The following is a 12,859-nucleotide window of genomic DNA, read 5'->3' as shown; positions in this document are numbered from 1 at the left end:
TAATGTTTCAGACAATCAGGTACGATCTCAACATTTTACATGTTTCACTCAGAATATATGGTCCTCATGTTAGCCTTTATTAATGTTATACAAATGTGCTCACACATCCTTTTTGCTAAAATACAGTCAGTATTTGTGGTGACCCTGGATAACTTCAGCCTTGACCTTTTTACTCAGCTACATGTTTTTTTTCCCCAGTATACTCAGTATTTTATGTATTTTCCTTTTTTTGTTTGATTTGATCTATTCATTCATTGTTTGTTATTGCATGAGTTTGCTAATTGAAAATAAAAAGAATTGTTTGTTACTCATTATTCTATCCCGTTATATTCAAAAGGACTTACAGACCATCTGTCTGTCTGTCTAAATGAATACATGAATGAAAGAAAAATGGCACACATGGTTCCAAAATGTTCCACTGTTTTAAATTTGTACTTTCACCTGAATTTTCTTAGCACCTGTTCTTCTTTCACTGGATTAGTGGTGTGAATGTTAACCCTGGGAGTGAGGTCTGTTAACTTTGGATTGAGGATCACTAGGAAGGATCCTCTCTTTGTAACATGACAGGTTTTTCAACAGCTCCTCCTATTTCCTCTAATAGACTGAAATAGTTCCACCATGTGAGAAACTTAATTTCAGTCACTCACTCCTGTTGAGCAACACTGACTTCTATGACAGACTTGAAGTAATAGACTAAAATATAAAAGACGAGAATATATAGTCAGCATATAGTATGGCGTCCTTATATTAAAGGGGTCATATTGTACAGAATCAGTTTTTATCTACTTTTATCAAAGAAATAGGGTTGAAGTTTAAAGGTTAAATAAATAAAGTACCACAACTCTGTGATCTGTGCATGTTGCTATGAAATCTTACAATTAAAGGCCCGACATGACTTGTTCGAGACATCCGTGACATATGTCAAGGAACTCCAAACTTGGAGTTTGCTTGCTCTGCAAGGCACACTCACTGATTTATTTATTTATTTATTTATTGGCGCTCTGTATCACATGGCTACATTTGGAAATGCAACAAGGGGGTGTGGCAAGCAACAGCCTCTTTCCATTTAAAGCAACAGGCACAGAAAAAAGGTTTTCGTCTATATCTGCAAACCTCTTTTATATGCTTCACTTCAGTATCTGAGATTTTTTGTCCAATATTTGCTTTAAATGGAGTTTATAGCTTATATTAGTTTACTTTTTAAAAATGCAAAACATTTCCCCCTTTAAGCTGTATTATATTGTAACCACCGCATCAGTGATCAAAATCATGACCCCCAAACAGAGCAGCCACATGTCCTGGTGCTGTTTTGTGTGGCTACAGTAACAGCTGGAGATAAAGACAAGCATGCAAAACCTACATGTGTAGAACAGCTCCTTTTTTTTTTTTTTTTAAGTGTGTGTGGGAAACAAACACAGAGGGTCAGATGGGAGGTTGTGGCGCCTCCCTACTTTGCTCCTCCTCCTCCTGAAATGTGCATGTGTGTATGTGTGTACCTGTCAGTGTGTGCTCAAAGCCAAAGAGCAAGCAGTGTTTCAGAAAGACAGTTAAGTGTAAAAGGAAGCAGGTGAGAGAAGAAAGGAGAATAGAGACAGCCTGTACTGACGGGTGAAGAGACAGAGAGAGAGTGACAGCGAGAGAGACAAAGACGGCGTACACAGTATATCTGTGTACAAAGGCAGAGAGAGGTGTCTGACACACAGGAGAGACAAGATACTGAGGAGTTCAACATGCTGAGGAGGAGGAGGAGCGTGACGTTTGGTGGATATGGATGGTATGTTTCCATTCATTACCTCCTCTAAGGAGGATATATTTACTTTGTCCTGTCTGTCTGTCTGCCTGCCTTTATCTGTTTGTCAGCAGGATATTGCAAAAGAGTTTTAATTAACTTAGGTGAAGAGGTAAACCTTTTGGTCAAGGAGGAGATTTTTAAATTGGTTCCAGTTCTGCTAAAGCTTTCTCTTAATCTGGATCAGCTCCAAAGTGGAATTTACCTTGACTTTGATCTGTGATCTCTGATCCTGATTCAAGCAAGACAAACCGACACATGGACAAGTACACAAATGACATCAAAACCACGACACGACTGCTGATTTTTGACATTTCAAATGTCAAAAATCAGCAGTCGGGATGAAAGATGATCACTTTTAAAGATCAGCAATCAGGATCAAAGATCAGCAATTGGGATTTAAGATTAGAATAACAAAATGAGTGCTAGTATCAAAGATCAGGATCAAAGATGAATAATTGGTATCAAGGATCCAGCCCAGTCTCACTTTTTTTGTGATTCTGAAACAAAATGAGTCACATTTTAATGATGCAGGGTTTTTTGTATCGTTTACTATTTCAACTCCTACCCCTTCCTCTAACCACAACCCCCACAGATTACCCCCCCCCCCCCCCCGCATCACCCCGCATTTTGTGATACCGTCACAGAATGCACCACATTTTTGTGACGGTATCACAAACTAATAGATTAATTCACTTTTCGTGATGCCATCACAAACTGGCATGAGCTCGGGTTGCAAGGATCAGGATCAAAGATGGGTGATCATAATCAATGATCAGTATCAAAGATCAGTGAGATCATATCAAAGATTAGGAATCAGGATCAAAGATGTGTGATTGGTCAAAAAACGTCTGAATCAAGGTTTGGTGATCAGTGTCAAAGGGTAGCAATCTGGATTTAAAGTCAGCATCAAAGACCAGTGAACAAATATGAGTAAGGGAGAATGTAGATCATGAACAGTGATCAACAATCAGGATCCAAGAAATAAATCAAAGAAATAATTCTCTCATAATATAATAGAGATTTAAAGAAAATGTCAGCAGAGACGAGCAGAAGGCTGTTGGAGTTTGATGGATGAATGTCCTCTCTGAATGCTCGTCCTGTTGTTGATCCATTATTATTTGATTGCTAACTTTGAACACTGTGCACTCACAGGCGTGCGCGTGTTTCGGTTAGGAGTGGTGTAGAAACTTTTTTCTGAAAAGGAAGGATGGGTGGAGGGCTTGTACCATGTCACACATCTGACAGTCTCTCCTGTTTGTCGGCCTCTTTTGTGTGTGCACGTACAGTACACGTTGCTGGTGCACTGCAGATAATAATGTGCAGGCTGCCATTGTATCTGTCTTTTGCTGTTGCTGCTCTCTGCATTTTTGGGAATAACACTCTCCTTAGTGAGAATAGTTCCCATGATGCATAGCTGAAGAAGATGGTGCCAGAGAGCACATCTACTGCTGGAAGTGCTGATGCACGAAGATGTTGAATGCACAAGTTTTGTGTTGGATTCTATATGCTGCTTGTCATTTTGATGGAAGCTGCATCTCAGTGGAGCTGAGGCAGCACATGCCTGAAGGAAGACATTATCACTTTTCTGAAGCGCCAACAGGGGGCAGTGTTTCACCAAACCTCTGCTCAGACTATTATTTCCCATGACCAAAGCAACACCTTTCTACCACAGTTTGTTTTAAGGTGAGGTGAGATGACTTTTTAACTGCTTTCTTTCTCACTGTTTTCACTTTTCTATTTTTTCTCAAGACCTGCTGCTTAACATTCGCTGACAAAATACTTTACACGACCTCCAACATTTATCAGGAATTACTCGCTGTTGTTGACCACTATTTAAAATTTTTTTCACATTGAAGTTGTAACACGACAGCATTGTGTTTGCATGTCTTGGCTGTTGTCATGCACACTAATTTTATTATTCATAATAAACCTTGGAAAATATTCAAAGTATTATTTATGGCAACAATTGCGGTCATTCTGAGTGTGTATCTGTATGTGTGACTGCATTTGCATGGAAGAGATTCTGTTCAGATAAAGCTTGAAATGAATGGGATTACATGTGTGATCGGTAAGATTTTGAAGAGGCACTGAGCACACGTGGATTTGCAAAAGATGTAGATTAAATCTTCAGTTCACACATATACACTATTGTGCAGAAATCTTAGGCACATTACATGCACATAAGATGAAAAATAATGAAAAACTGCAATAACATTTAAGTTTTAAATTTTGATTTTACTTAATATTTTAAACAAATATAACTAAAATATGTAACAATGGTTCATCTTTTAAATCACATTGTATAATAATAGTAATATTGTTGTGAAAGTGTAGGGACACGGACCCACAACAGGGCGCGCAAATGAACGGACAATGGAATAAGCCAAAATATAACAATTTAATGTTGTGAATGTGCACAACAGAGCAACAGACAACACAATTGAGATCAACAGTCAATAAGTCACGGTGACGTGTAGGCACGCTCGAGGATAGAAGACGCCCGTCCAGAAAAGAGCCAGATCCCACACGCTTTCCATTTCCACCGGATCTGAAGCACCTCGGAGCCACCAAGCGCTGGGTACCCAGGTGGCCACTGCCTCCGGCAGTCAGATCGGGTACTGCTAGCAGGAAGGACAGACAGGTGATGGTGATTGCGTGAACACCCAGCAAACAGTCAGAAAGGGTGGGAAACACCTCCACCTCAATCACAGTCACACAGGAACAAAAACGTGCAGCGCCTGAAGGACTACTTATCCGAGGAGCGAAGACGTCGTCTCCTCCCAGCTTCCAGCTGCTGACCAGTCAAACAGGTACGTCTGCAAATGTTCAGAAAGTTGTATGACACCAAAACCACGGCTGAGTGTTTACCTGATCGGTAGACGATTTCTCGGCAGTGAGGTGAAGATGCTGCCCGGCTTTTATGGAGATGTGGTTGTGATGATGATGAGTGACAGCTGGTGCTTGTTGATGAGTGACAGCTGTCACTCCCGGTTGCTCCGCGCCCTCTCGTGCCTGAAGCCCGCACTTCAGGCAGGGCGCCCTCTGGTGGTGGGCCAGCAGTACCTCCTCTTCAGCGGCCCACACAACAGGACCCCCCCCTCAACGGGCGCCTCCTGGCGCCCGACCAGGCTTGTCCGGGTGACGGGTGTAGAAGTCGGCCAGGAGGGCCGGGTCGGGTGACGGGTGTAGAAGTCGGCCAGGAGGGCCGGGTCAAGGATGAAGCTCCTCTTCACCCAGGAGCGTTCTTCGGGTCCATAACCCTCCCAGTCCACCAGATACTGGAAACCCCAGCCCCGTCGACGGACGTCCAGGAGCCTACGCACTGTCCAGGCCGGCTCCCCATCGATGATCCAGACAGGAGGCGGCGCCGGTCCGGGAGTGCAGAGGCAAGAGGTGTGGTGAGGCTTGATCCGGGAGACGTGGAAAACCGGGTGAATCCGCAGTGAAGCTGGCAGCTTCAGCTTCACTGCGGCCGGGCTGAGGACCTTGATGATGGAGAAGGGGCTGATGTACCGGTCTTTTAGTTTTTGCGACTCCACCTGTAATGGAATGTCCTTCGTCGACAGCCAAACCCCCTGCCCAGGCTGGTATGCAGGGGCCGGGGATCGCCGGCGGTCTGCATGGGCCTTGGCCCTCGTCCGGGCTTTGAGCAGGGCAGAGCGTGCAGAGCACCACACCCGATGGCACCTCCTCAGATGGGCCTGGACCGAGGGAACCCCGACCTCTCCCTCCACAAGCGGAAACAATGGGGGCTGGTACCCCAAACATACTTCAAATGGGGAGAGGCAGGTGGCAGATGAAACCTGGCTATTGTGTGCGTACTCGATCCAGGCCAGACGGTTGCTCCAGGCCGTCGGGTGTGCTGAGGTCACTCAGCGAAGGGCCTGTTCCAATTCCTGGTTGGCCTGCTCTACCTGTCCGTTAGTCTGGGGATGGTACCCGGACGAGAGGCTCAGGGTGGCCCCCAGTTCCCTACAGAAACTCCTCCAGACTTGCGAGGAGAACTGGGGACCACGGTCAGAGACGACATCGGATGGAATCCCATGCAGACGTACGACGTGGTGGACCAGGAGGTCTGCAGTCTCCTGGGCCGTCGGGAGCTTCGGGAGGGCCACGAAGTGGGCCGCCTTGGGGAACCGGTCCACTATCGTGAGGATGGTGGTCATGCCCTGGGATGGCGGGAGGCCCGTGACGAAGTCTAGGCCGATGTGGGACCAGGGGCGGTGGGGCACAGGTAACGGCTGGAGGAGTCCCTGTGCCCGTTGGTGGTCTGCCTTTCCCCTGGCGCAGGTGGTGCAGGCCTGGACGTACTCCCGGACGTCGGCTTCCATAGACGCCCACCAGAAGCGCTGCCGGACCACTGCCACGGTCCTACGCACCCCAGGATGACAGGAGAACTTGGATCCGTGACAGAAGTCCAGGAGTGCAGCTCTGGCTTCTGGTGGGACGTAAAGTCTGTTCTTTGGGCCGGTCCCCGGGTCCGGGTTCCGTGCCAGGGCCTCCCGGACGGTCTTCTCCACGTCCCAGGTGAGGGCGGCCACAATAGTGGACTCGGGATGATGGGTTCCGGTGGATCTGACACCTCGACCTTGACTTCCTCTTCGTGGACCCGGGACAGGGTGTCAGATCGCTGGTTTTTGGTCCCGGGGCGGTAGGTGATCCGGAAGTCAAAACGCCCGAAGAACAGTGACCAGCGGGCTTGCCTGGGGTTCAGACGCTTCGCGGTCCGGATGTACTCCAGGTTCCGATGGTCTGTGAAAACCATGAAGGGCACCGTAGCTCCCTCCAACAGGTGTCTCCACTCCTCAAGAACCTCTTTCACCGCTAGGAGTTCCCGATTGCCAACATCGTAGTTCCGCTCTGCCGGGGTCAACCTACGGGAAAAATAGGCACAAGGATGGAGAACCTTATCGGACTCTCCACTCTGGGACAACACAGCTCCTATCCCTGAGTCAGAGGCATCCACTTCGACAATAAACTGGCGATTGGGATCGGGCTGCACCAGAACGGGTGCAGACGAGAACCAACGTTTCAACTCCTTAAATGCGGCATCGCACCGATCCGACCAGGTGAAGGGGACTTTAGTGGAGGTCAGGGCCGTCAGGGGGCTAACTACCTGGCTATAGCCCTTAATAAACCTCCTGTAAAAATTTGCAAAGCCGAGGAACTGTTGCAGCTTCCTACGGCTTGTCGGTTGGGGCCAATCTCTCACCGCCGCTACCTTGGCCGGATCGGGTGCGATGGAGTTGGAGGAGATGATGAACCCCAGTAAGGACAAAGAAGTACGGTGGAACTCGCACTTCTCGCCCTTCACAAACAGCCGGTTCTCCAACAACCGCTGCAGGACCTGACGTACATGCTTCACATGGGTCTCAGGATCTGGGGAGAAGATGAGGATGTCGTCCAGATATACGAAGACGAACTGGTGCAGGAAGTCCCGCAAGACGTCATTAACCAATGCCTGGAACGTTGCGGGCACATTGGTGAGGCCGAACGGCATGACCAGGTACTCAAAGTGACCTAACGGGGTGTTAAATGCCGTCTTCCACTCGTCTCCCTTCCGGATCCGAACCAGGTGATACGCATTCCTAAGATCTAGTTTGGTGAAGATTTGGGCTCCATGCAAGGGCGTGAACACAGAATCTAGCAGAGGCAGCGGGTATCAATTGCGAACCATGACTTCGTTCAGCCCTCTGTAGTCTATGCATGGACAGAGTCCGCCGTCCTTTTTGCCCACGAAAAAGAAACCTGCACCTATCGGGAAGGTGGAGTTCCGGATCAACCCGGCAGCTAAGGTGTCCCGGATGTAGGTCTCCATGGATTCGCGCTCAGGACTCTCCACGCGTGAATGTTATGGCCCACCGTTATCCCAGTCTCTAAAGGCAGGCATTGAAGTTTAACCGCTTGGGGCAGTTTCTTTGTATGTGCTCATTAGAGCCACAGAAAAAACATTCTCCGCGAGCCAGCCTCTGTTGTCTGTCATGTGATTTTACTTGAGCCCTGCTCGTGTCCATAGCTTCGTCAGCAGGGGGAGCTGTTGCTCCACGGAGCTCTCCGACTGTGGAGCGTGGGGACGGTGGCACCCTTTCGGACCCGGAAGGAAGAGGGACGGCTCACGCCCGGCCACGCCCTTCACCCCGCTCCCGACGGTGTTCTTCTAACCAGTTGTCTAACCGTATGACCAGGTCGACAAGCCCGTCAAAATCCCACGGCTCATCCTTAGCCAGCAGGTGCTCCTTCAGGACCGGAGACAGTCCGTTTACGAAGGCAGCGCGGAGTGCAACGCTATTCCAGCCGGACCTCGCTGCCGCGATGCGGAAGTCGACTGCATACTCGGCTGCACTCCGACGTCCCTGTCTCATTGACAGCAGCATGATTGAAGCGGTCTCGCCTCTATTGGGATGATCAAACACCTGTTTAAACTCCCTCACAAACCCAGTATATGTCGTTAGGAGCCGTGAATTTTGCTCCCAGAGCGCCGTAGCCCAGGCGAGTGCCTCTCCTCAAAGCAAATTAATGACATAAGCCACCCGGCTGGCATCTGATGCGTACATGACGGGACGTTGTGCAAAGACGAGCGAACACTGCATTAAGAAGTCCGCGCACGTCTCGACACAACCTCCGTACGGTTCCGGAGGGCTTATGTATGCTTCAGGGGATGGGGGGGGGTTCGTTGAATCACCACTGGAATGTCTGTATCTAGTGCTCGGTCAGCAGGAGGAGGTGCTGCAGCAGCGCCCTGAGTGCGCGCTTCCACCTGGGCGGTGAGAGCCTCCATCCTCCGATTGAGTATGACGTTCTGCTCGGTTACTAAGTCCAACTGAGCAGTGAAGGCAGTTAAGATGTGCTGCAGCTCACTCAACACGCCTCCTGCCGACGCCTGTGCACCCTGTGTTTCCATTGGCAGTTCAATCGATGGTTGACGCCCCTCGGGATCCATGACGCTGGCCGAGAAATCCTGTTGTGAAAGTGTAGGGACACGGACCCACAACAGGGGGCGCAAATGAACGGACAATGGAATAAGCCAAAATATAACAATTTAATGTTGTGAATGTGCACAACAGAGCAACAGACAACACAATTGAGATCAACAGTCAATAAGTCACGGTGACGTGTGGGCAGGCTCGAGGATAGAAGACGCCCGTCCAGAAAAGAGCCGGATCCCACACGCTTTCCACTGCCACCGGATCTGAAGCACCCCGGAGCCACCAAGCGCTGGGTCCCCAGGTGGCCACTGCCTCCGGCTGTCAGATCGGGTACTGCTGGCAGGAAGAACAGACAGGTGATGATGGGTGCGTGAACACCCAGCAAACAGTCAGAAAGGGTGGGAAACACCTCCACCTCTCAATCACAGTCACACAGGAACAAACACGTGCAGTGCCTGAAGGACTACTTATCCGAGGAGCGAAGACGTTGTCTCCTCCCAGCTTCCAGCTGCTGACCAGTCAAACAGGTACGTCTGCAAATGTTCAGAAAGTTGTATGACACCAAAACCACAGCTGAGTGTTTACCTGATCAGTAGACGATTTCTCGGCAGTGAGGTGAAGATACTGCCCGGCTTTATGGAGATGTGGTTGTGATGATGATGAGTGACAGCTGGTGCTTGTTGATGAGTGACAGCTGTCACTCCCGGTTACTCCGGCGCCCTCTCGTGCCTGAAGCCCGCACTTCAGGCAGGGCACCCTCTGGTGGTGGGCCAGCAGTACCTCCTCTTCAGCGGCCCACACAAAAAATATGCCACTTTAGGTTTTACAACAAATTAAAATATATGATTTTTACAACAGTGTAACAGTGTGTGACTTCTTAAATGGAAGCTAAACATGATAAAACATATGTATAACAATCAACAATCAGTCCTTTTGAAGGGAATATTTGCTTTAAAAGAAGCCACAAATTGTTCATTTACCATCATGGAAAAGTATGATAAATATATATAAAAATAAATATATATATCTAAATAAATAAATAATTCTTCACTTCTCAGTTGTGCCCAAGATTCACATGACAATATTTCAGTGAATTCTTGACTGAAGTGCAGGCTGAGGGGGAGAGAGAGAGAGAGAGAGAGAGAGAGAGAGAGAGAGAGAGAGAGAGAGAGAGAGAGAGAGAAGACATTTTCAGAATTAGATCAGTAAAAGAAGCATACTTATGGCATATGCATATGGAGCCCCCCCCAAAAAACACTGGGAACAATTATGGAGTCTTTGAAAAATACATATATCCAGTTGATTGTTTTTTTCAATTCCTTCAAATAAATATCAATGGTGTTCAACATATATTTTTCTTTTGTGATTTAAGATGTACCGTGCTTCTGGAAAGTATTCACTTTTTCAGCATTTTGCTATGTTACAGCCTTATTGCAAAACTGAGTTTTTGCCTGAAAATTCTTCTCACAACACTCCATAATGACAACATGAATTTTTTTTTTTGTATTGCAAAATTATTAAAAATAAATGAAAAACTAAGAAATCACATGTACGTAAGTATTCACAGCCTTTGCTTAATACTTTTTCATGCACCTTTGGCAGCAGTTATAGCCTCAAGTCTTCTTGAATATGATCCCACGAGCATAGTGCACCTGTCCTTGGGCAGTTTTGCCCATTCCTCTTTGCAGCACCTCTCAGGCTCCATCAGGTTGGATGGGGTGTGTCGGCGCAGAGCCATTTTCAGATCTCCCGATATGTTCATTTGGTTCAGGTCTGGGCTCTGGCTGGGCCACTCAAGGACATTCACAGAGTTGTCCTGAAGCCACTCCTTTGGTATCTTGGCTGTGTGCGTAGAGTCATTTTCATGCTGAAAGATGATCCATCACCCCAGTCTGAAGTCAAGCACGCTCTCGAGCAGGTTTTCATCCACGATGTCTCTGTACACTGGTGCATTCATCTTTCCCTCAACCTGACTAGTCTCTCAGTTTCTGCCGCTGACAAACAACCCCACAGCATGATGCTGCCACCACCATGCTTCACTGTAGGGGTGGTGTCTTATTTGTGGTTTCCTCCAAACATGACGCCTGGCATTCACACCAAAGAGTAGCAATTTGCTTTATTGGTGGATTCCTGCAGAGATGGTTGTCCCAGGATATTCTGAAAGAATTTCCAGAAGATACATTTGAGATGCAAGCTGAGATTTGATGTTTTTAGTGAAAGAAAACCCTCCTCTGTACCACTTCATCATGAAGCTATATAACTGGGGATACAAACTGCAAAACATGCACTATGCACAAGTTCTCCAATTACAGCCACAGAAACCTGTAACCTCTTCTTGGTTGTCTGGTGTCTTGGTGGCTTTCCTCACTCTTCTCCTTGCACAACTATCCACTCCACACAGATTTACCATAGAGGGCCATACTGTTTGTATTTCTAATGTCTTCATAATTGATGTAAAAGACATATTCAGTGATTTGTATCATGTATCTATCCCCTGACTTGTCTGAAGAAAACTGGCAATAAAACTGATTATTTACATGTATTATATACCAAAGCTTTCCATTACTTATGCAACCCATCATATTGGCTTTTATATTTTTTAATTTATTTATGTTGAGTTGTAGATATTTCATTTCAGTTTGAGCACAGGAAGACATAGGTCCTTTCTTCACAGCAAGCAAACAGTAAAGATAGTGCATGTTGAGAGCTCCCATGTTGCTGGTATGAACAGGATGAGCTGAAGCATGAATAATGCCCCCATCAACACAGAGAAAAGGCTCATAACCGGTCTAAGCAGACTGGAAATTCAAAGGTAACCTCATTATCATCAAACCCGCTCTCATAAAGCACACCCGCTCCCTTTGTCCTCAGTGATGCATTCAGTGTGTGCGCTTCGCACTCTACCTAATTAATTTCATTTAACCCTTATTTAACCAGGTTAGTCTGATTAACCTGAGATCTCTTTTACAAGGGAGACCTGGACAATTATAAAGTTTCCAATTCACCAAACCTGCATGTCTTTAAATCAAATCAAATTAATTTTATTTATATAGCGCCAAATCACAAACAGTTGCCCCAAGGCGCTTTATATTGTAAGGCAAAAGCCATACAATAATTACAGAAAAACCCCCAACAGTCAAAACGACCCCCTATGAGCAAGCACTTGGCAACAGTGGGAAGGAAAAACTCCCTTTTAACAGGAAGAAACCTCCAGCAGAACCAAGCTCAGGGAGGGGCAGTCTTCTGCTGGGACTGGTTGGGGCTGAGGGGAGAGAATCAGGAAAAAGACATGCTGTGGAAGAGAGCAGAGATCAATCACCAATGATTAAAAGTAGAGTGGTGCATACAGAGCAAAAAGAGGTGAATAAAAAGAAACACTGGGTGCATCATGGGAAACCCACCAGCAGTCTCAGTCTATAGCAGCATAACTAAGGGATGGTTCAGGGTCACCTGATCCAGCCCTAACTATAAGCTTTTTCAAAAAGGAAAGTTTTAAGCTTAATCTTAAAAGTAGAGAGGGTGTCTGTCTCCCTAATCCGAATTGGGAGCTGGTTCCACAGGAGAGGAGCCTGAAAGCTGAAGGCTCTGCCTCCCATTCTACTCTTACAAACCCTAGGAACTACAAGTAAGCCTGCAGTCTGAGAGCGAAGCGCTCTATTGGGGTGATATGGTACTATGAGGTCCCTAAGATAAGATGGGACCTGATTATTCAAAACCTTATAAGAAGAAGAATTTTAAATTCTATTCTGGAATTAACAGGGAGCCAATGAAGAGAGGCCAATATGGGTGAAATATGCTCTCTCCTTCTAGTCCCCGTCAGTACTCTAGCTGCAGCATTTTGAATTAACTGAAGGCTTTTCAGGGAACTTTTAGGACAACCTGATAATAATGAATTACAGTAGTCCAGCCTAGAAGAAATAAATGCATGAATTAGCATTTCAGCATCACTCTGAGACAAGACCTTTCTAATTTTAGAGATATTGCGCAAATGCAAAAAAGCATACTCTATCTCACTCACAGAGTTTAGGTAGCTACTCTGCACTGTGTTGTTATATGGCATTGAAGAACATAACAAAGAAGGAATCATATCCTTAAACCTAGTTACAGCGCTTTCAGAAAGACTTCTACTGTAATGAAACTT

The 12,859-nt window shown here is 46.6% G+C and overlaps 1 protein-coding gene across 2 annotated transcripts in view; it reads left to right on the top strand.

Annotated features, from left to right (window-relative positions):
• Positions 1 to 1,568: 1,568 nt before the first annotated feature.
• Positions 1,569 to 12,859, top strand: part of rap1gap2a (RAP1 GTPase activating protein 2a) — a 291,908-nt gene continuing 280,617 nt past the window's right edge. The window contains exon 1 of one of the 2 annotated variants that reach the window (XM_034167943.1): positions 1,569 to 1,774. In XM_034167943.1, the coding sequence (XP_034023834.1) occupies positions 1,731 to 1,774 (44 nt within the window). In that variant the 5' untranslated portion in view covers positions 1,569 to 1,730. The remainder of the gene's footprint in view (positions 1,775 to 12,859) is intronic. The other variant, XM_034167942.1, reaches the window with a different exon arrangement.

The sequence above is a fragment of the Thalassophryne amazonica genome, chromosome 4, assembly GCF_902500255.1.
Source record: "Thalassophryne amazonica chromosome 4, fThaAma1.1, whole genome shotgun sequence".
Classification (NCBI taxonomy): domain Eukaryota; kingdom Metazoa; phylum Chordata; class Actinopteri; order Batrachoidiformes; family Batrachoididae; genus Thalassophryne; species Thalassophryne amazonica.
The sequence above is the reverse complement of the archived record's forward strand: the minus strand, read 5'-3'. Positions and strand labels throughout refer to the sequence as shown.